Raw genomic sequence first — 23356 nt, forward strand, 5'->3', positions numbered from 1 at the left:
TCTGGGGGGGAGGGGCATGCATGCCAGAGAGAGAATGAGAGAAAGAGTTCTAGATGCTATCATTCTAGATTCTCTGCCACTGTTTTTTGGTGCCTCTTCTCTGCCACTGCTGTCTGGGGCACTTCACACAGGTGCAGTGTGTCACTCAATCTTTGTAGCAGTTCAGAGAGGCAGGCATGGTTACTACCCCTTAAACTCAGAGGAGCAGACTTAGCCTCAGAGAGAAGAGGCACCTGCCCAAGAGCTAGAGCTCCTCAGCTGGAGAGCCAAGCTTTCTGTCCTCCCTGATAATACTGGCCAAATTAAATCCGGGCCAGAGACCCGAGCTAAGTGCCAGCTCTCGGACTCATTACTGGCTCTGCATTTGCCAATCTGTAGGCCTCATTTCATCTACCCACAAACTCAGTTTAAAAGCCCTTGGCCCAGTCGGCTATGTCAGAGAAAGTCCCAGAGAAGCCTGGCTGGAGATCTCTATCTTCATGATGGGCTGGGTTTTCAAGGCTCAGGATTTAGGACCTCTTACCCTGAGCAGGATGAGTGGGGAGAGGCAGAGGGCTGGGTCAGAGCAGGACTCAGGAGTCCAGGCACAACACAGAGGACCGGGGACAGGCTGTCCACAGGGACCATGGCCCCAGCAGCCTCGGGCACCTCAAGATCATCCCCCCCTTCCTCACCCTGCCCCCGTGTGTGGGCTGGACACCTGCCAGGCAGTAGGAAATATTCTTCCCAGTTCACTTTTCCAGGAATATACCCTTTGGGAAACAGCCAAGAAATGTCTCTTCCCCAGAGGGACTAAGAAAGGCTGGTTTGGGAAACCCCTTAGGACCACATCAGTTCTGTTTAAAGAGACCATGGGATCAGTGAACCCTTTATTCTGACCCATTTTATTGAGTTCCCAAGTCATCTGGCTCTTATTTCATTGCTCCCACATGCCGATGGCAAAGTCAACAGATCCAGGCAATGCCTGGAACACATGTCTGAAAGCTATGTGCAGAACGAGGCCGGGCCATGGGGGAACGTGGTCATCGGGAGGCCCCGCAGCCAGCTTCACTTTCTAAGCAGCGACCCCTGGGAGGCCTGAGCCAAGCCCTCAGCCCAGTCCATCACTCATGGCTGCTCAGCTACCTGCAGGTCAAAGGGTCCATCTCCAGGGGTCACAGGAGCCACAGCCCAAACCCTGTGCCATGAGGGTGCCCAGGGCTTGGGTGCCCAGGGCTTGGAAGTGGTAACCACATGCCAGTCAGCTCCGCATGCCTGCCCATCTGGTCTCCCTGATCCACTAAGTGCTGCGCCTGCCAGGCCCTTTACAAGGCAGCAGAGAGACAGCATGAAGCCAGGCAGCTGGGGTCCCAGCACTCGGAGAGCCGCCTCACTGGTGAGGCTGGCAGAAAATAAACCACACACAAAGCAGTGGGGTTAATAATTAAAGGTCGTCAGGGTGCCTGGGTGGCTCAGTGGTTGAATGTCTGTCTTCCAGCTCAGGGCACGATCCCAGGGTTCTGGGATTGAGTCCTGTATCGGGCTCCCCAAAAAGTCAGCCAAAGCAAGGAGCCTGCTTCTCCCTCTGCTTATGTCTGTGTGTGTGTCTCTCTCTGTGTCCCACATGAATAAGTAAATAAAATCTGTAAAAAATAATAATAATTAAAGATCATGATAAGTAGTTGGAAGGTAAATAGCAGGGAGGGCAGAGGAGGAAAAGCCGCAGCCTGCCGACCACGGGGACAGGGTGGATGTGAATGTTCTGAGGCCAAGGGCACCCACAGGCCACACCAGAGAGCTATGCGAGGGAATTTGGGTGTTACTCCGCATGCCATGGGAAGCCCCGGGAAGGGCTGGGCATTTTCAAGAGGCCTCACTGGTTGGTGGGTTGGGGTGCCCAGAGGTAGTCAGTTAGGAGACTGTGAAGCAGTGGTGGCTTGGTGGTCTGGTGCCAGCAGGGCCTGAGAGAAGTGGTGGCTGGTGTGCTCTGAAGACTCTCAGACGGGCTAGATATGAGCTGTCCCACCAGCAATGGGATCACTCTCCAGCTCTGGCCACCCCTCTGGAGACATGGATCTGGGGCCCCAGGAGACTGCCTCCAGCCTGGGCTGCCCTCTCCCCAGCTTGGTGACCTCAGAGGTGCCACAGGCCCTCCCAGGCACTGCAGGGAAGCCCAGTCAACATCAGAGTTCTTGCTGCCAGAGTGGATCCTCTCCACCCTTCTTTGTGAGGCTCAGAATCAGACAGTCTGGGTTCTGCCCAGATCAGAGCAGGATGTGACTCTGGGCACCGTGGTCTCATCTATAACCTGTGCCCGGTGAAGAGGTGAGGACGCAGCAGGGATTAAATGAGATGTTTGGGAAAAACCTTGCAGTTCCCAGCGTGCACAAGGATGAGTGAGTGATGGCTACTCTTACAGCTCCTGCTCCCACCAGGTCCCTGGGCTGCCTACTCAGGGCCTCAGGCATTCACAATGATAATCCCAGTCTGAGCTTTCTTTTTTCTTCTTCTTCTTCTTTAAAGATTTATTTATTTATTTGAGAGGAAGAGAGAGAGATTGAGCAATAAGCAGGAGGGGCAGAGGGAGACAACCTCAAGCAGACTCTACACTGAGCACAGAGCCCGACATGGGGCTCGGTCTCCCGACCCTGAGATCAGAATCTGAGCTGAAACCAAGAGTTGGATGCTCAGCTGACTGAGCATCCCACCCCCCTCTGCACCCCCCAGTCTGAGCTTCCTTGGAGGGAATTTAGAGAGATGTGTGAGAAAAGTCAGACAAAGCTAGAGGACCAGACAAAAACACAGACCTCACTACAGCCAATTTTTCATTAAAGCTTATTGCCGGGATCCCTGGGTGGCACAGCGGTTTGGCGCCTGCCTTTGGCCCAGGGCGCGATCCTGGAGACCCGGGATCGAATCCCACGTCGGGCTCCCGGTGCATGGAGCCTGCTTCTCCCTCTGCCTATGTCTCTGTCTCTCTTTCTCTCTCTGTGACTATCATAAATAAATAAAAAAACTTAAAAAAAAATAAATAAATAAAGCTTATTGCCTTTTCGGACTTGTGTCAGAAGCCACATGCGTGTATCCAGTGACATCAAAAAACCCAGTGGTGAAAAGTCAGTCTCTTCCCACAACATCGGTTCTCCCACCGTTCGGTTCCCCTCCTCAGAGGCAATCTGATGACCACTTTCTGTGTCCACACCCAGAGATGTACCAGGATTATCCAAACAAAAGCCTATCAGGTTTTTTTTCCTTAACTAAAATGGACAAATAAAGAGTAATAGACTGTTCCATACCTTTTAAAAATGTAGCAATATGCCTTGGAGCTTGTTCTGCATTAGAGCTTATAGAATCACCTTAGTTTTTTTCCCAACTGCATGCTATTCCATCTAAAGTTGAAACATATCATCCTTTTTTTTTTTTAAGATTTTATTTATTTATTCATGAGAGACGCAGAGACACAGGCAGAGGGAAAAGCAGGCTCCCTACAGGGATCCCAACGTGGGACTCAATCCAGGACCCCGGGATCACGCCCTGAGCCGAAGGCAGGCAGGCACTCAACCACTGAGCCACCCAGGCATCCCCGTACCATCCTTTCTTTTACACAGTTCCATTGCCCTGTTTCTAATTTTTGGCCATCACAAATATTTCTGCTATGAATATTTTTTATGTACCTGTCCTTTTATGTTTATGCTAACACATCTACAGAATACATTTCTAGGAGGATCATTGTTGTGACAATCGGCACATACATATCAAGCCCTACTTAATGTGGCCAAATGGGTATCTGCTGTGATGATCGTTTTAACGGTCATTCCTTGTACTGTAAATGAAGAATCGCTTCTGTTTCATATACTTAGAGATTACTTATATTTTCTGCAAACTCTCCGTGTCTTTTGACTATTTCTTCTCTTACGTTGTTGATGTGTTTAGGGCTGATTTGTGGGAGCATTTTTACATTAAGGTGTATCTGCCTCTGTGACGTGAGTCAGAAATATTTTTCCCACTTGTGCTTTTGACTTTGCTTATGGTGCTTTGTAGGCATTTTGGGTTTTATCTGGTTGAATCAGACTTTAACTTTATGGCTTCTGGATTATGAACTGTCATTGGAAAAGGCTTCCCATCTGCACAGTTAGAAAGGACCTTTCCTCTGGGATTTTTTTTAATTGAAATGGGGGCGCCTGAATGGCTTAGTGACTGAGCACCTGCCTTTGGCTCAGGTCGTGATCCTGGGGTCCTGGGATAGAGTCCCCTATTGGGCTCCCCGCAGGGAGCCTGCTTCTCCCTTTGCCTGTGTCTCTGCCTGTCTCTGTGTCTCTCATGAATAAATAAATAAAATCTTTAAAGTATAATCGACACACTGTTACATTAGTTTCAGGTGTACAACACAGTGATTCAACTTCTCTATAGGCTGTGCTGTGCTCTGTCACCATACATTATTACAATACCATTGACTCTATTCCCTATGCTGTGCTTTTCACACCGGTGACTTATTCATTCCATAACAGGAAGCCTGGATCTCCCCCTCCCCTTCACCCATTTTGCTCATCCTCCCCCTTCCCTCTGGCCACCACCAGTTTGTTCTCTGAATTTATGGGTCTGTTTTCCTCTAGGATTTTCATGATTTTTTGTAAAACATGTAAGTCTTTGATCCTTCTGGAATTTATCCTGGCTCATGCTCAAACGCGGATCCAACTTCACTTTGTCCCCATAGCTACCAGTCTGCCCAGGACCCTCTAGTAACACCGCCTCTCTTCCCACAAGCGGTTTGAGGGGCTCAGGTGAAGAGTCAGGGACAGATGACAGCATGGAAGTGGTATAGGATTGGGGGCCTTTGTCCTAAGAACAATGGGAAAATGAGGGGATGGGGGTATTGTGATCAGATCTGCATCTTGAAAACACAGCCCCTGGCCACCAGAGGAGAGATTGGAGGAGTGTTAAGTCAGCCCTGGCCCTGGAACATCCCCCTCATTGCTCATGGGTTTGAGCTCCTGGGTCTGCGGCCCTTCTACCAACACTCTTTCTGGGTCGATTGCTGGGGATCTTTTTTTTTTTTTTTAGGATTTTATTTATTTATTCATGAGAGACACAGAGAGAGAGAGAGAGAGAGGCAGAGACATACATAGAGGGAGAAGCAGGCTCCATGCAGGGAGCCTGACATGGGACTCGATCCCGGGTCTCCAGGATCATGCCCTGAGCCAAAGGCAGATGCTCAACCACTGAGCCACCCAGGCATCCCCATCCCTGGGGATCTTGATGTGCACACAGAAGCCCCTCACCCAGGATCCCTGGGTGGCGCAGCGGTTTGGCGCCTGCCTTTGGCCCAGGGCGCGATCCTGGAGACCCGGGATCAAGTCCCACATCGGGCTCCCGGTGCATGGAGCCTGCTTCTCCCTCTGCCTGTGTCTCTGCCTCTCTCTCTCTCTCTTCCTCTCTTTGTGTGACTATCATAAATAAATAAATAAATAAATAAATAAATAAATAAATAAATAAGAAGCCCCTCACCCACCCAGGCCTCCTCGAGTGAGCTGGGCCTCCAGCTGACCTCCCCTCCATGGTATTAATTGATGCCTCATCATCACCAGTAAATGCAGCATCCATGGCACCCCAATTCATACAGTTCACCCCAGCCCACCGCCTCCTTCTCTGACCCTTATGTTCCTTCCATCTCATCCATCTTTCAACCCACAGATCCCACCACCTCGCCCCAAAGCACCTGCTCTGTGTCTTTGCTCACCTTTGCAGCTAAACTGCTTGAAAGCTCTCACTGCCCATATTCCTCTTCTCCCTTCTCCCGGAAACCATCTCTAACTAGATTCGCACACCAATCACTGCCCCTGCCCATACCCCTGCGTGGCTAGAGCCAGTGGACTGGTCTTTTTATTTTTTAAGATTTTATTTATTCATTTGAGAGAGAGAGAGAGAGAGAGAGCATGAGCAGGAGGTAGGGCACAGGGAGAAGCAGACTCCCTGTGAGCAGGGAGCCCACCTCAAGGCTCCATCCCAGGACCCATGAGATCATGACCTGAGCCGAAGGCAGATGCTTAACCAACTGGGCCACCCAGGTGCCCCCGGTGGCTGGTCTTGGTCTTTATTTTACCCAGCTGTCCACCGAGGGGCACAGGCAACCACCCCCTCCTCCTCGATGCACTTTCTCCACTCAGCTTCCTCCTCTCCTTCCCAACCCCTAACAGTTGGAACACCCCCCGAGTGCTGTGTGTGCAAGGCTGAGCTCCTGGTCCTTCCAGCCAAACCTGCCTGACCCATGGTCTCCCCATGTCTGTTGATGGCAACTCCATCCCTGCAGTTGTTCAAGCTAGAATTGTGACATCATTCTTGACTCCTCTCTCTCAGGCTCCAGAGTCTGGAGACATCCTCTTGGCTCTACCTTCAGATTCCATCCAGAGCCCTGCCACTTGCACCCCCTACACTGCCACCATCAGCCACCATCATTCCTTTCTGGCGTCACTGCAAGATTGTACCCTTGCCACCCTCACAGGGTGTGAGCCTTTTCATGTGTCAGCCAGATCTTGTCCTATGCCTGTGCTAAACCCTGCAGGGGCTCCCATCTCGGAGAGAAGATAAAGTCCTAGGAGTGAATCTGCCCCCACCTGCCTGAAGCCACCTCTCACTCTGCTGTGGCCTCAGTGGCCTCCTGGCTGTTCCTTAAACGCACCAGGCACTGTCCTGCCCCCCAAGAGTACAGGTCTTTGCACTGGGGGTTCCCTCTGGCAGGTACAGATTTTCCCTGGAATCTGCAAGCCCTGTCTTTTATGTCCTTCGAGCTTTTGTTTAAATGTCACCTAGGGAAGACCTCTACCCCAGCCACCCTATAGAACATGCCCATCTGTCACCCGGTGTTTATCTGTGCCCCGGTACTAACAATTCCCCCTTCCTCTGCCTCACTGCCTCTCTCTCTCTCTCTTTTTTTTTTTTAAGGTTTACTTACTTATTCATGAGAGACACAGAGAAAGAGAAAGGCAGAGACATAGGCAGAGGGAGAAGCAGGCTCCCCGCGGGGAGCACGGTGTGAGACTCGATCCCAGATCCTGGGATCACTCCCTGAGCTGAAGGCAGAAGCTCAACCGCTGAGCCACCCAGGCGTCCCACTGCCTCTCTTTCTGTTGCACTTGTCATCTCGTAGGTGATGTACTGGTTCGTTATGCTTATGGTATCTTGGCTACCTCCCTCACTTGAAGGTAAACCGCCTCAGGACAGGGATCTTTGTCATTGTCACTGCTGTATCCTGTGTCCCCAGAACAGCACTCAGTGAATGGTTGTGGAATGGATGTGCCAATAGCTTGGGGAGGGAGAGCGTGTCAAGGGGAACCTCTCACTGGGAGGGAGGGAATGTCCCCCAGAGGCTAGGAACCAGGAGAGGAGCATGTCTGTGGGCAGAAGACCATGAGCGTGTCTGTGTACCTTGGTCTGAGGAGTCTTCAGGACTGTTCAAAGGGATATGGCAAGCAGACAGTTCGAGAGAAGGAGTCTGGGCTTCTGAGGCACAGCTGGGGCTGAAGTCACCCACTTGGGACACTTGTGCCTGGTGTAGTCATGAGCGTGATGAGATCCCTGGGGAAGACAGGAGAGAGGGGCTAGATGAGTCTGCCAGAGAACTGAAGAGAAGAAAGCCTTTGCTGTGAGCTCTGAGGAGCCTCTACGTGAGGCTGGGAGAGATTGAGTTAGCCAGGGAAGCTAGACAAACGGGACCTTTTGGAAGCCGAAGGGAGAGAGCACCTCCAGAAGGAGGGAACACACAGCAGTGTGGGATGAGGAGGAGAAATCCTTGGTGGGCTTACTGATGTGGAGGCAGGTGTGCGGGACTCCATGAGAACCGTTCTGGTGGTTATAGGGATGAAACCCATATCAGAGGGTCACAGGGTGTGTGGAAGGCGTGGAATTAAAGGTGCTGACAGGGGACCCCTCCTCCCAGCAGTGAGGGAGAGGAGATCCAGGGCCAGAGCATAGGAGGGTGTGTGAGCAAAGGATGTGCCTTTGTTGAAGAAACTGGAGCCCATCCAGAGCTGCTGGGAAGCATCTGCTGGAGAAAGTGGGTTTGATGCGACAGGCAGGGAGGCACGGTGGGTTCAGGGCCCCTGGCAGGTGGGGTGGGTCAGTTCCTCTGCCTTAACCTGAGGAGACAGGCAGGAGGCCGGGCCCAGACGCAGGTACAGGCAGGTGTGTGCATGCGGCATCAGAAAGATAATGGTCCATCCATCCACTGGCTTTTCTTTTCCTAGGAAAACAAGGCATGAGGTGCCTGGCCGAAGGTGAGAAGTCAGTGGTACAGATGTCCAAGTGGCCAATGCCCTGTCCCACCCTAGTCTAGACTCAGGGGATACACAGCCCTCCATGTCACCATTCTTGGGTGTTAGCACCACCGTATATCACTGTTTCAAGCCAAAAGTCTTTGTCTTGTGTCTCCTTTTTCTGTGCCCAATACACCCCTCCACCCCCACCCCTGACCATCAGATCGATGAGCAAGCCCTGATGGTCCTCACTACCAAGTGTCTCCTGACTCACTTCTCTCCACTGTCAGCATGTGAGTCTTGGCCACCATCAGCTACAGGGACAGCTGACAGGCATCCCCCGCACCCACTCTCGCCCCCTCCCATCACTCCTCCATGCAGGATTCTTCAAATCTTGCACCATGGCGTGGAAACAGGGCCCTGAACTCTAGCTGGCTCTCTCCCCAGGCCCTCTGTCCCATGGGTCTGAGCCACTCTGAAGTCCAACAATCCCAGTGTCCCAGTGCATTTGGAGCAGCATCACCATCTCCACCACGTGGCTCCTACCCTCTTCCTCTCTGAGATAATCATCTCTCACCTTCAGGGCCCAGCCTGGCAGGGGCACCTCAGTATGTGCAAGGAGCTTGTTGCGCTTCTCCCTGTGTCATTGTTTTCTTAAGCATCTATCCTTCCAAGAAAAATTCTGTGAGTCCGAGATGCTGCCTCTCACACCCACTGGTGGGCCCCTCGGCTCATAGGTGGTGATCCATAAATACGTGTGGGCCTGCGGACTGCCAGAGCCATCTCCCCGTGCCGGCATCTCTATCCAGAGTGAGGCCCACGGTCTGCAGGGAGCAGAGTGGTTCGCTAGATGAGCAGTGATTGGCTTTAGTGGAAAGTGGGTGGGATTCAAGAAGTGTGAGAGCTCTTTTCCACCCCTAACCACCTAGCTGGCCTTGGACAAGTCACTGCTTTCTCCTGGGCGTCTGTGTTGCTGTCTGTCAAGTAGCATGTTTCTCACACCTCCCAGAGATGGCTGAGAAGGTCAAATGTGTGCTTTGTACACTGTAAAGTGAAGAAGACAGCTGTGAGTTTCAGAAATGTTCTCCGAGAGTCCTCATCTGCGGGGGGGACAGGTCCCGGCCCTCCCCGGAGCAACCACCTGTACTTCTGGCCTCAGCCCCTTCTGTGTCCCCATGCACACCCCGTCTCAGCACCACTAACCCCCTGTGGTGTCAGCCCAGCCACACACATACCTGCACCCTTAGGAGTGCTCTTCCCTCTGCCCCAAATGTTTTCTCCCCCAAGGCTTTCCCCTTCAGTAGAAATGAACTGACCTCTAGGTGAGCACCAAAATTTGTCCTTCAAGCAGGAACCGGTCTGATTTGTGCCTGGCTTACCAAAACTAGACCCAGGCGGGCCCCAAGCAGGGATCAACAGCAGCCTTTCGAAATGAAGGCACAAACCAATACATGGTGTGATTGTCCACTCCCATGCCCACATGGTCACTCCTGCCCCTGCAAGGGCAAAAGCACCCCCCTGCCCTGCTGCTTGGCTTTGGGGCCGGGGAGAGCATCAGAGGCTTGCAAGGAGGGGTGGCCAGTAGCTGTGTGAGGAAGGGGCTGGCCTGGGCATGGGGACCCTCTCTCCCTTTGATACTGACTGTGGCTTCTCTGCTTGTGTTTTGCAGGTCCTCCTGTAAGTGTCCTGGATTATGCTCTCTGCTCCTGAAAGATAAGACTTTTCGTTCTCTTCTGTAGCTATTTCATGAAAATAACTTTTAGTTAGAGAGGTGTGTTGTGTCCTTAAAAAAAAAAAAAAAAGCAAATAATTCATCCTGGACAGGGGCCATGTATTTTTTTTTTTTAATTTGTAGATGAAGGGATCACAGAACTCTAGGGGCTTGACTTGCCCCATAAGGGCAAGTCATTCTGTGCGTTCCGTGACCATTTCCCTTGCAAGAGAGCGGGCGTGGGCCTGGCCGTTCCTGGCCCGCTCTCTGGCTCAGCTTCTTGCGCAGAGATGCCAGCACCACTCTGCGGGGCTTTCTGAGTGTTGACACTCATTTCTGTTGAAATGTCTTTGTGTCGCGTGCTTTGGCACAAAGGGCCCCGGAGTCAGGCAGCGATGCCCGCAACGATGGGGCATCCTGATTTGCCAAGAAGCGTCTGCCTCTGCGGCTGGGGCAGCCGAGCGCCCCGCAGCACCCGCCCCCGCACCCCCAGCGCGGCCCCAGGAGGGTGTGCGTCAGGGGTCGGCCGCCAGGGGGCAGTGCGGGACGCTCCCGGAGACCGCGACAGGCCGCCGGCCCTCGGTTCCTCCCGGCGCCTTTTCGGAGCCCGAGGAACCCTGACGAGTCAATTCGGGAACCGCACTGGCCGCGTGGCTCTTCGGGTGAACGGCTTGGCCGTGACGTGCGCGCCGGCAGGGCCCTGGGCCCGAGCAGGTCCCGGCTGCGGAGTCGTTCCTGGCCGCCCCGCACGCGAGCCCCGCGGCCCGGCGCCAGGCTGTAGGCAGCCGGCAGTGGGTGGTTTTCGTCTCGTTCCTTCCCTCCCTCCTGGGGGGCGGGGGCGGGGGCGGGGGGCTTAGCTGTTGGACTCGGAAGCGCATCGGCCAGCGCAGATTCTCGAGCTGCGGCCTGACGTGGGCGCCCAAGTGCGGGACCCCCGCCCGCCGTCAGCGTTCCGGGCCGCCCCGCGGGCAGCGCGGGGGACCCCGGGAGCCTCCCAGGAGCGCCGCGCCCCGCGCCCCCCGCCCCGCCCCCCGCCCCCCTCTCCCGGCTCCCGGGTGCCCCCTCCGCGGGGAGCCTCTGCGGGCGGTGGCTGTGGCCCCGCCCTTCAGGATCACACCCCCGCGGGCCTCCCCGAGCGTCCCTGCCCCAGACCGCGCGGTGTGCGCCCTGCCGGCCCCTGCAGCCGCGCCCCAAGAGGCGGGAAGTGGCTGCTCCATCCGCAGACCCGTGGGGCCCTGAGCGCGGCCACCCCCTCCGGCCAGGACTCATTACCAAACCGGCAGCCTTGCTGCAGACCCCGCAGAGCCTGAGGGGACCTGGGGAGGGGGTGCTGATTGCGACCTAAGTGTTGCCATATGGTTTTCTGCTTCAAAGTCTGATTATTAATGACGTATTAATTACCACAGGGGCAATCAGGACGAGATGGCTACCCGGTAATTTGCCATTTATTTTTTGCTTTCTGACCTTTCCTCTCAAGCTGATCTTCCTCTGAGCCTTTAACTGTCTGTGCCCCTGCCGCCCTCCTCCTCTTCTGCTCTCGGCGGCTGAGGTCTGTAGGTGGAGGGGGATCAGCAGCAGCACTGCCGGGAACAGTCCCCCACGGTCCTGCAGGCCAGGCAGGCTTCTTGGCATCCCCGATGCCCCCGACACTCTTGCTGCCTGGCCCGTCTGCCCTGAGCGGAGGGTGCAGCTCCTTGGCTGGAGAGCACCCTCCTCCCCACCCCACCCCCCACAGCCCGTTCACCAGGGCTGACTCCACTGCCAGCCTCTTCCCAGGGGGTAGGGGCTGCCCGTCCCACTGCGTCCTGTCAACACTCAGAAACAGGAGACTGGTTGGTTCCATTTGGGTCTTTGTGGTGTCATCACTTCTCAGATCTTTTGAATGAAACCTAAGAGTTGGCTTGTATTTGGAATCAATGTCCCCTGGCCCAGGCTGGGTGAGCACTGCAGGAAAAGCTAAATGAAATGGAGCTGTGCTGACATCCAGTCCTGCTCAGGGGTTAAGGATCACGGCCGCAGCATCCAGAAGTCCTGATGCTTCAGAGCAGGGGGCAGAGGGGTTACCTGGTGGTAACCATGGCAGGACCTGGAGTGTGGTTAGGAGACAGGGTTGTCCTATGACCTCAGGCCAGGAAGATGCCAGGAGGAAAACGGTGGATTCTGAGGCCTCACTAACGACCAGCTCTGTCCAGAGTCCGGACAGGCTGGTGATGGAGGGTGAAGGGGGGGGGGGGGTCCACCAGTCCTGCAGGAGCTGCCTTCCCAAGAGGCTGCAGATTACAGCCCAGCCCTGAGTACCAGGCAGACCTGGGCCTGTAAGCCAACGCTGGGCCTCCTAGCTGGGTGCCCCAAGGAGAGTGGGTGGTCGTTAGGGTAAATGGGTTTCTTCTTCCCTCTTCTCCCCATATTGGCTCCTCTGAGCAGAGTGACGTTGACTCCTTTCTCCCTGGCAGTGAGCATGAGAGAGGATGTTGGCTGATGACGGGAATCATTTTTCCCCAGTGAAAGACAGGGGTTCCAGACCAGCCACCATGTCCAGGTACAGAATTAGGAAGCCAGGGTTTGAATCCTGTTTTTATTGCTCCCTGGTTATGAAGCTGTAAGTCTGCATCTCCCTCCCTGTGAAAAGGGCAGTGGGGTTCAGGTGAAGTAAGGTCATGCCTGGAGCATCCAAACACCAAAGATCACAGTGGACAGGTGACTGGGGCTGTTACCCAGCTGTCAGGCCATGAAGCATGAGAGGGGCTTTATGCCCAGCTTGGGCCCAAGACGGGGCTCTGAGCATTGGGGGAAGGGAGGCTGGGGGGTATGAATGTGCATGCAGTGTGTCCCTCTCGTAGGGAATTGGGAGCTTTCTGGGAAAGAAGTGGATCAGGGCCCAGCAAGCCTTCCCCACTGCCTGGCCGGCCCTGGCAACGGGTGAGGGGACCCTGTCAAAGTCTCTGGCAACACACCCACGAGTGCACAGGCCGGGGCACCCTGGCTTGCATGCACACTGCTCTTTCCACATGGATATGGGCATCTTCCCCTGCTGGGCTGGCCCTGCCCCCTGGCTGGATCCAAAGCATCCATGCCTTGAGCACCAGGACCTGGCCCAGTTCCAGCTGTGTGCCCCCAGCACCCCTGTTTCTCTCTCAGCAGTACCACTCCACGGCAGTCCTTTCCATGAGGCCCTCAGGGTGGGAGTGAGACCCTGAGTTTTCCTGCAGGAGGGAAAGCAGGCTCATGCGGGCAGGAGGTAGGTGGGAGAACCTTCCGTGGGCTCACAGGGCCCACGTGCTTTGAGCTGAAACTACCATCCCTTGGCCTGGGGAGGGCCTGGCTCCCAGCCTGAGGTGTGGTACAGATGGCTCCACCGTGGTCATCCCAGAGGTGGGGGTAATGGCCACAGCTACAGGGGCCCAGACCTCCTAAGAGGCATCTCGTGTACCGAGTATCCTCAGGCTTGGAGTGGTTCAGACCCCATTCAGGATCCTGGCTCAGCTCTGTGGCCTCGGGCAGGGCATTCGGGTTTTTGGAGCCTGGGGTCACACACACAGAGTTGGAAGATTAAAATAGGGTAACATGCGCAGGATCCAAGTGCAGCATGGCATGCGGCAGCCCCTTGATGGCACCTCTCTTTCCTCACCAAGGAAAGCCGCAAGAGAAAGAAAGACAGGTTTAGGAAATCACTCTTTTTTTTAAATTTTTGTTTATTTACTTTAAGATTTCATTTATTTATTCATGAGACACACAGAGAGACAGGCAGAGACATAGGCAGAGGGAGAAGCAGAATCCCTGTGGGAATCCGGATGCGGTACTCAATCCTAGGACCCCGCGATCACACCCTGAGCCAAAGGCAGAGGCTCAACCACTGAGCCACCCAGGCATCCCAATTTTATCTATTTATTTGAGAGAGAGAGAGCAAGAGCACAAGCGAGCGGAGTGGAGGGGCAGAGGGAGAGAGAGAAGCAGACTCTCTGCTGAGCAGGGAGCCCTATGAGGGGCTCGATCCCAGGACCCTGAGATCATGACCTGAGCCAAATGCAGATGCTTAACTGAGCCACCCAGATGCCCCAGAAATCACTCTCATCCACCAACATACATTGACAGTGTTTGGAAAATAAAGTGGCTTTAAGAATGATCAGTTTTAGGAAGAGGTGTTTTTCTGAAGCTCAGGGAAACTTCAAGACCAGCCTCAGGAAGGACTTTTTTTCTTTGTTAAAAACACGTCACTTCCTAAAAGGAAGTGAGGGCAAGAAACATGTCAAGTAGAAGGGTCATGGTGGAGACTGTGCTGGCTGTGTTCTGCATTCATGCAGGCTGGCCCCTCCGCTGAGTAAGACCAGCTGAAACCAGGTTCATATGTGGACCTGAGAGCCAAGGTCCAGAGACTGGGGCGGCAGGAGCCAAGCAGGACAGTGGGGCAGGTTGTGGACTGATGAGGGCACGCGGTCATCTTGTTCATAGCCTCCTTACAAAGAGCCCAGCCTGCCCTGCTGCTGCAAGAGTTTGTGAAGAGCTCCCTGCTGATGACAACAGAAGTGTGTTTATTATAAAACCGTCCCCAAATAAAGAAAAGCACAAAAAAGGACAAAGCAATCATCCATAATCCTACCACACACAGATAAGACTTCCCAATATCTCCGTGTTTGTTCTTTCAGGACTCATTATGTGTGGGTTTGTTTTTATATTTGTTATTCTAAAAATAGAATTACTGGACATACTCCTTTGTAGCCTTTTTCTTTCTTTTCCTTTAATATAGCATGAGGGACACCTGGGTGGCTCAGTGGTTGAGCATCTGCCTTTGGCTCAGGGCATGATCCCGGGGTCCTGGGATCGAATCCCACATCGGGCTCCCCGCTTGGAGCCTCTTTCTCCCTCTGCCTCTCTCTGTGTGTCTCTCATGAATAAATAAATAAAATCTTTAAAATAATAATAATATAGCATGAAATGTTTGCACATCCTTAAGAATTTTTCTGGAAGGCAGTTGCTCCATAGTATTTTACCGTCTGTATAATTTGACCAATGTCCAAGTTAGAGTGTTTATATTGACAATCTTTTAGCCCTATGGTCACCATCCCAGGAATAAATGTAGGTGTATTTCCATGGCTATCTCCTTAAAATCAATGTCTAGAAGCTGAATTGCTGGACAAAAGGGTTTGCACATGTTGAAGGCTTTTGATGTGTGTTGCCAAATTGCCCTCCTGGAAGCTCTTCTAATTTACATTCCCACCAACAGCATACAAATGTCGCATATTTCCCCAAAACCCTGGCCAACTACGGTATTATCATGCTTTTAAATCTATGCCAGTATGATAAGTTAAAAAAAATGTGAGTGTATGTATCTTGTTTTAATTTAAAGTCTATTTTAAAGAGAAATACTGTCTTTGAGATTAAAATTAGTTTTAATAAAGTTTGTGCAGACCTAATTGCCACCTGGTGGTAGAGCATAGAATTGCAGGTATAGTTTAAAGAGGAAATCAAAAAAAAAAAAAGAGGAAATCACTTTTTTTTTTAAGATTTTATTTATTCATGAGATACAGAGAGAGAGAGAGAGAGAGAGAGAGAGACAGAGACACAGGCAGAGGAAGAAGCAGGATCCACGTGAGGAGCCGGACATGGGACTCAATCCCGGATCTCCAGGATCAGGCCCTGGGCGGAAAGCAGTGCTAAACCACTGAGCCACCCGGGCTGCCCGAGGAAATCATTTTTTAATTTAATTTTATTTTATCTTAAGATTTCATTTATTTGTGAGAGATACAGAGAGAGAGAGAGAGAGAGAGAGAGAAAGAGAGAGACAGAGACATAGGCAGAGGGAGAAGCAGGCTCCATGCAGGAAGCCCGATATGGAAATGGATCTGGATCCTGGAACCCCGGGATCACACCCTGGGCCAAAGGCAGATGCTCAACCACTGAGCCACCCAGGTGTCCCACCACTTTTTAAAAGAGCTTCCAGGGTATCCCTAGGTGGCTCAGCTTCCAGGGAATCCCTGGGTTGCACCCACCTTCAGCCCAGGACATGATCCTGGAGTCCCGGGATTGAGTCCCACGTCCCGCTCCCCACATGGAGCCTGCTTCTCCCTCTGCCTGGTGTCTCTGCCTCTCTCTGTGTGTCTCTCATGAATAAATAAATAAAATCTTAAAAAAAAAAAAAAAGAGCTTCCAGATCCCATTCGGTCCAGGAATTGGAATTAGCAACCTTGGAGTAATTCTGAGCTCCGAATATTGTAGGTCAAGTGTTGGACCCACAGAGGAGCTCTAGGCACTGGGCTCTTCTTGCATTTTGGGGGTGGGGGGATCAGCATTTATGTAGATAAAGTGATTTTTGCCATTTCATACACAGGAGGCTTGGCTCTGTTCAATGAATTTGGAAGGTCATGCCCTGTGCTGGGTATTGCATTGACACAAAGATGAATCAGACCAGTCACAGTCTTTGGGGAGCTGTGGGGGTGGGGAGCCAATCAATGACTCTATGCCAGATGCTTTCCCAGATCTTTGGACCAGCACTGAATAAGAGAAACAAGGAGAGGGTGTGCCTGGGTGGCTCAGTGGCTCAGTCGGTTAAGCGGCTGCCTTGGGCTCAGGTCATGAGCTTGAGCCCCATGTTGGCTCCCTGCTCAGCAGAAAATCTGCTTCTCCCTCTCCCTCTGTGCTTTCTCTCTCTCTTGCTCTCTCTCAAATAAATAAACAACCTTTTAAAAAGAGAGAGAGAGGGCAGCCCGGGTGGCTCAGGGGTTTAGCGCTGCCTTCAGCCCAGGGCATGATCCTGGAGACCCGGGATCAAGTCCCGCGTAGGGGTCCCTGCATGGAGCCTGCTTCTCCCTCTGCCTGTGTCTCTGCCTCTCTCTCTGTGTCTCTCATGAATAAATAAATAAAATATTTTTTAAAAATAAAAAGAGAGAGAGAGAAGGGGAAAGAAACAATAAACAAGGAAACCAATAAACTAGCGGTGAAATGTGCTAGCAAGAGAATAAAGTAGGGATGTATCGAGAGTGCCAGCTGGGCGCATGGGTGGGCATAACTAGGATGAAATCATTGCAAGGCTCTTGGGGGTGATGAGCTTTTAATGGTAAAAACGATGCACAGACCTGTGGGGGAAGTGTTCCTGAGGGAAAAAAAGCAAGTGCATGAGGTCATGAGGTAGGGAAGATCTTCACATGTCCAGAGTACACGCGAGGCCAGCGGGGCAGGAGTGAGCGAGCAGATGAGGGGGGTGTGGTGGAAGGGTAAGCCGGAGAGAGCTCCAGGGCTGCGCAGAGAAGTTCGTCTGCTGTAGGCTAACAGGCTGACCAAGGCTGGTGGCCAAGGAAACTTGGCTTTGTGTTTACAGAAACCACAAACTGCCTTGCCAGGGGCTCGGAGATTCCCCTCCTTTCTGAGGGAAGACAGAACAGTCTCGTCTCCTCCCCTCCCCCCAAGCCCTTCCAGCATGCCAGGGAAGCAAGTGCACTTGAGTGCTTGCTCTCACCCTGGGAGGTCCATGGGCTCCTCCCTACTTGACAGATGAGGAGGCTGAGCTCCCCGCTAATAGCACTTGGCAGAGACACAAGGCCCACCCGCAGGACAAAGCCCAGATTGGCGCATAGGCTGGGGACACCTCGGGCACAATAGCCACCCCATCAGGAAGCAGGCTGGAGTAGCAGGTGGGAGCTCAGGACCCTCTGTGCAGTGGCAGGAGGTTCTTTCTCCTCTTAGCACCCAGGGAAAATGATATTGGGAGTCCGTATTCTGTTCCTCATCCTTACCCCTTGCTCTTACCTGGGCCTGGAGCTCACCCCCAGGCCACCTCCGCTATCACATGGCCCAGACCCTTTCTTGCTCTCCGTCAAAACCAAAATGGAAAATCAAGTCTAACTTAAAGAAAGAAGTCTGTTTCTCCATTCCACCTTCTTTGCTATTCCTCACTCATGTTTGTATTATAGCCGCTATTAGAAATTAGGAAGAGAGGCATCCCCCTTGAGATGAAGTGTCCAATTCTGTTTCCCTGGCCAGCGTCCTGTCCCTGTCAAGAAGCCACTGAATGGAGCGGGGCCCAGCTGGGGGACCTGCCTTGGCAATCACTTAGGCCTTCTTGGTCTCTGTATCCATGTTGGCCAAAGGCGAGGCTTGGCCCCAGTGGAAAACGTCTGGAATCAGATCCGAGTGGCACTTCACAGTTTATAAGCACATCCCAACCCCATACATTATGATCTGTGCCCATTTTATGTATTAAAAAGCTGAAGCTTATAGGGGCGTGCTGCTCTTCCAGATGTCAAGGTGGGCAAGGACTCAGGGCCTGGCTTTCCTTCTGAAAACTCCCCAAAACCCAGACCGTGAGAGCCTCCCATACAGAGACCTTTCCAGTGCTGCCAGTGGGGCTGTAATACATCCAGATGGCCTTGGATCAAGTGGCTAACTCTGCCTGGGACCAGGGGACGCCTCACAGAAAAAGGACATTTAAGGTGTGTCTTGAGGGATGAGCAGGAGTTGGAAAAGGATTACACCTCAGGGGATACAATGTGGTCCCCTGTCCCTGGGGGACAGTGACTCTGCAGGCCCACAGAGAAAGGAGGGTGGTAAAGCTGAGTGCAGGGCGCCCCCCCCCCCCCACCCAGCCACAGAGCTTGGAGGTCACAGAAGCCCCTGAGTGACGTGGACAGGTGTGTACACTGCAGAGACCTCCCTGGCAAGGAAGGGGGCCCAAGGAGGAGGTGGGGGCAATAATTTGCAGAGGAAGCCTGAGTCAAGACTGCCCCAGGGAGAACAGAGTGAAAGGAGACAGATGGCAGAAATGAGAGCTGGCAGAGATTGCAGGCCAGGTGACAGGGGAGGGGCGGGAACCAGAGATCCTGGGCTGGGCAGTGCCCTGCCCCCTGAGCACCACCCTGCACCCAGCAGGAGAAATGAATGGGGCAGAGGGTGGCCAGGAGCTCCACTGTGTCTGTCTCCAGAATCAGCAATGGGTGCACTGCCAGCCTTGGTCCCAGGGAGAGCCGAGCTTTGAGCTGAACTGTACTAGGCAAGACAGGGTCTCAGCCTGGGACCAATTTTGAAATGAAACACTCAGTTGGACCGTTTGGAATTAATCAAGTGAGCAAAAGAGGACCACAGAGCACCACACATTCATATGCTTTCTTGCACTCTCAAAGTTCAAAAACAGCTTTGATTGTAAAAATGTAATTAGTTAAATGATTCATCTGTAATATTCCAAATTCATCTGTTTTTAGATTTCGACAACTTACATCTCATTTTCATCTGGCCCCCTGCCGGGCTGCTCCCTTGCTCCCCAGATTCTGGGTGGAGTGGGATGGGATGAAAGACTTCCCGAGCCACCCGATAATGGCCCCCAGATTGGAACCTCAGGGAAACACCACCAGGCCCGAGGGAAAGGGATTTCCTCCCCAGGGTCCTGCGTCAGCCTGGGGCAGGCGCTCCTTGACTCCGGGCCCCTGGCCTCAGGCCCGTGCTGTGTCCCCAGGGTCCCTTCGATTGTCACATGTAGGGTTCCCAGATGCTTTGCTTACCCTCTGTAGCTTTTTGCATTTCCTGACAGTAGCCAAGAACCCCCAACCCCAGATTATCAGCCTCCTCCCCAAGTCCAGCTCTGGGAAAGCACTTAGCAGGACAGCCCTGTGGGGGGTCTGCAGAGGAGGTCCCCCACCCCTCCCCACCGTTTGCAGGAGTGCACGCACAGACATCTTTGCAGAGTGCAGGATTGCCGGCTGGACCTTTCCCGCTTCCCCAGGCAACAAAGCACGCCTCCCTGCATTGCATGGAAGGCCTGTTCACAGAGCTGCACCAAGTCACAGAGGCAGCCTCAGGCCCTCTAAGGAAGTAGACTTGAGAGAAAGCAGCTATTTGGGTACAAAGGTGGTCCAGCCAGCTCTTCCTGAAACCCGAGACTGGACCCATGCCTTGCCCATGCGGTGGAAAGAGAATGGGCTTTGGGGCTTCATAGACCACGTGGCCTCAGGCACATCCCTAACCTGTCTTCTGTCGTTGAGCTAACCAGGTAGGTGACCCTACAGAGCCCTGGTGTCAGGCACACAAGCTGGGTTCAGCGAGTGACAGTTCCTGCCACCATGAATGGTCATTGACCTCAGCAAGTGGAGCCTTTGAGGCTGAAGGAGCCCTTCTTGGGCCAGTGTCCCCAGCACTCAGCACCGTAGCTGCCCCCCCAACCCCACCCACCCACCCAGGGCAGGAGTCCTCAGGTGCCTGGGGCAGGCTTCAGCTGGTCAAGAGCGCCCCCTGGTGATCCCAGGTTTAGACATCAGCACTGGTGGGAAACCACATTCATAGAGACAACCACCGGCAACTGGTTCTTTCAACTGTGTGCTGTGTTCTCACTAGGTTGGTTGTGGTTGAGCGGGAGAGAGAATCAAAATTCATGGAAATTCCAAACTCACTATGCACTGTGGTCAGGGCTGAGACCACCTGCAATCCGGGCCTGGCCTGCTGGGGGTCTGGGGTGCTGCCCTGAGCAAGGAGGGTGTGAGCCGAGGGCAGGAGACAAGTAGGTGCTGACACAGGATGTTGCAGAGGTATATCCAGACAGAGAACACAGTGAACAGGCCAGGTTGGCTAGGGAAAGGGGGGGTGGGGGCAGGAGAAAGAGGAAGCCAGTGACCCTGAAGTCCCAGCATCCCTGAACCAATTAGCTGCCTCCCCAGAGGCCACAAGGTAGAGGGAATTTGCCACAGCATCCAACCTGGGAGGGACCTGACGTACACAAAAAATTTGCAAACCCATCATGCTGTCCAGGAAGTAGTGAGTTCCCCGTCACTGGAGGTGCGCAAAGGCTGCACACTCACTTACTAGGAAGGGCATCTGAGAGGCTGGCCCTAGTAGGTCATCTTCCCACAAGTGAGTTGTTTCACCAATAGGGCCTCTTTTGGGGGCCACTCAGACCCAAACCCAGTGAGACAGGATGCACAAGCCTAGCTTGGGGAGCCAGGTGTGGGGGTACTTACCAGGTGCTTGCTGAAGCGAGAGGGGATGATGAGATGGGAAGCACACAAGATTTAGGCATGAGATTCAGGCTTCTGTCCCAGGCAGACCTGACAATTCTTGGCCTTCCCAAGGAAGGCTGGGCATGTGGGGGCTGGAGGCAGGGAGGCTGGTGGAGGCTGGTACAGGAGGGAGACCAAATCCTAGGCAGGGGCAGGTGGGGGACTGGACAGGGTTCCGAAGTTTGGGAGAGCACAGGGAATGGTAGAGCCTGGGCTAAACTGGGGAACACATGCCCCACCTAAAGGGGGTGCCACAGTTCAGCCCATGCACGTTGATCATCCTCACATAGCACAGGTCACATAACACATATCACACATCCCAACAGTTCAAGAGAAGCTGGAAATCCAAATTTCACACAAAACCTTTGGATTCTTAAGGATTCCAACCAATTCACCACCATGATAATTGTGACAATTGTGTTGTCTGGAAACCAAGGAGGGCCCACCCTACAGCCCAGGGGATGGTGACTAGAGAGGCCTGGGGGTAGCCAGGACCCTGGGGGGTCTCTGTGGAGCACCTGCAGCTTCAGTGTCTGCTGCCAGCTGTCTCTGTCCCTCTGTCCCCTGGTCTCTCGGCTGCACCTTCTAGCTCTCTTAGACCATCTCCCTTTTGTGGTTCACACCACACTCAGATCATTACCATCTGGTCAGCTGCTCTGTCCTGCTAGCCCCTCACCCTAGCACAGTCTGCCACCAAAATGGGTACCCCAGCCTGTCTGCTACCTCCAGTACCTTCCACCAGGCCATCCCCACGTGCCTGAGCTAGAGAAACCAGGCCAGAGACCAGACCGCTCAGGCGCACACAGTGCACCTCACCTGCCCATCCTCCACGGTCCCACCCCAATGGGAGTCAGGCTCATGACTCCCTCTACCCCACCCAGGAACGATTTGTCCTGATACCTGACATGTAGCAGGCAAATGTGTAATTTAAGCAGGTATTTTGGGATCGGTTCAAAGGCATAGCACCCCCTCTTTCAGCCATGATGTATAATATGGACATATGTATAATTGCTTCCAGCACACACAGGATATACTGAGCATGCCCTCTCCCCAAAATAGAAGCCAGCTGGCTTCCTGGCCTCACCAGAATTGTAGAGCTGAAAGGGACCCAGGAGATTTTCTAGGCAGAGGCTGACAAGCCTAGCTGCCTCTACAGAGCCTGCACGTCACCTGGCTGGGGCAGTAGGGTGGGCGGAGCCTGTAGTCCTGTGGCAGGGCCACGCTTCAGGAGCACTTGGCACAGCAGCTTTGTCAGGCAAGCAGACTCTAGGGTGGGAGGGCACCATCTTCCAACTTTTCTAGAAAAGTACAAGTTCTCGATGTTGTTGTAGAACATCACAATTTTAAAATGTTGCAACTAATTCATTTAGTTTGGTTTGGATTTGTTTTTTTTTTTTTTTTTTTTTTAGCTGTACGGACCAAACCCAATCTGGCTTCCGGCCAGCCCATCACCGTACAGAGAAGGGGGGAAGCTTGAGCAGCCCCCTTACCTCAGCAGGTTCCTCGAGCCCCACCCAGCTAAAGTCTTCACGGCTGGCTGAGTTTGGGGTGCAATTAATTGGTGGCTCTACAGAGTGCCCCAGATACCAGGTCAGAGTTCCCCAGGAGGAACCGGGTACCACCACAGGGCACGAGCTGCAGCTGGGCTGGACCTAAGGGCAAAATTCAAGTCTGGGAAATCGCTGAACCAGGACCATCTTGCTGTGGCCCATGTGTGTGAGGAGCCTGGTCTGAGAAATCAGGACCACATGGTGCTGACCTGCCCACCCACTCTAATGAGGGAGCCTTCACATAGGAATGCACACGTCCCAGGCTGGGACCCCGGGGCCTAACAGCCTTGTAATTTGATGAATTGTCAACATCTGGACCATAATTACTGGTCCCTGGACTGATAATCCTGGTAAGCCTCCTCACATCCAGGGGCCCCATCCTGGTGCAATTTGGAGGCTCCATTCCCCAACAGGAGCCGTCAGCAGGAATTATAGCCAGCCAATGAGACAGCCACCCCGCTCCAGCCAGTCTGAGCATCCAACTCCTGTCTGTATCTAAACATGGCCAGTTTATTAAGTCAGTTCAGCAGAGACTCTGGCAGATTGGGAGGCCTGAGCCCCAGCTAACAGGGAAGAAGAGAACCAATAACTCCCCCCCTGCCCCCCAGTATGGGTTAAACAGTCAGCCCAGCCCTTTTGTTTTGGAGTTTCCTCCACCCCAAGCTGATACACACTGAGCCTTCAGTGATGGACCAGCAGACTTCACCTCCCAAACTTCTTTCACTAAGAAACCTCCCCTCCTTTACCATTCCTGTTTATTTTCCCCCAAAAGATGGCTCTGGGGAACACTGCTTAGGAAATATTCAGGGCGGGTGGGGGGGAACAGACCCACGAAGGCAGAGTCCCACTGCCTGCCACTCAGAAGACCACACGAGTTCACATCCCAGCACTGCC

General features: G+C 53.3%; 1 protein-coding gene across 1 annotated transcript in view; it reads left to right on the forward strand.

Moving 5' to 3' along the window:
* The window catches only part of COL23A1 (collagen type XXIII alpha 1 chain), a 322070-nt gene that overhangs the window by 264547 nt on the left and 34167 nt on the right, over positions 1–23356 (forward strand). The window contains exons 4-5 of the mRNA XM_077911224.1: positions 9898–9905; positions 11346–11372. Of these exons, the coding sequence (XP_077767350.1) occupies positions 9898–9905; positions 11346–11372 (35 nt within the window). The remainder of the gene's footprint in view (positions 1–9897; positions 9906–11345; positions 11373–23356) is intronic.

Source organism: Canis aureus, chromosome 10 (assembly GCF_053574225.1).
Source record: "Canis aureus isolate CA01 chromosome 10, VMU_Caureus_v.1.0, whole genome shotgun sequence".
NCBI classification, from domain to species: domain Eukaryota; kingdom Metazoa; phylum Chordata; class Mammalia; order Carnivora; family Canidae; genus Canis; species Canis aureus.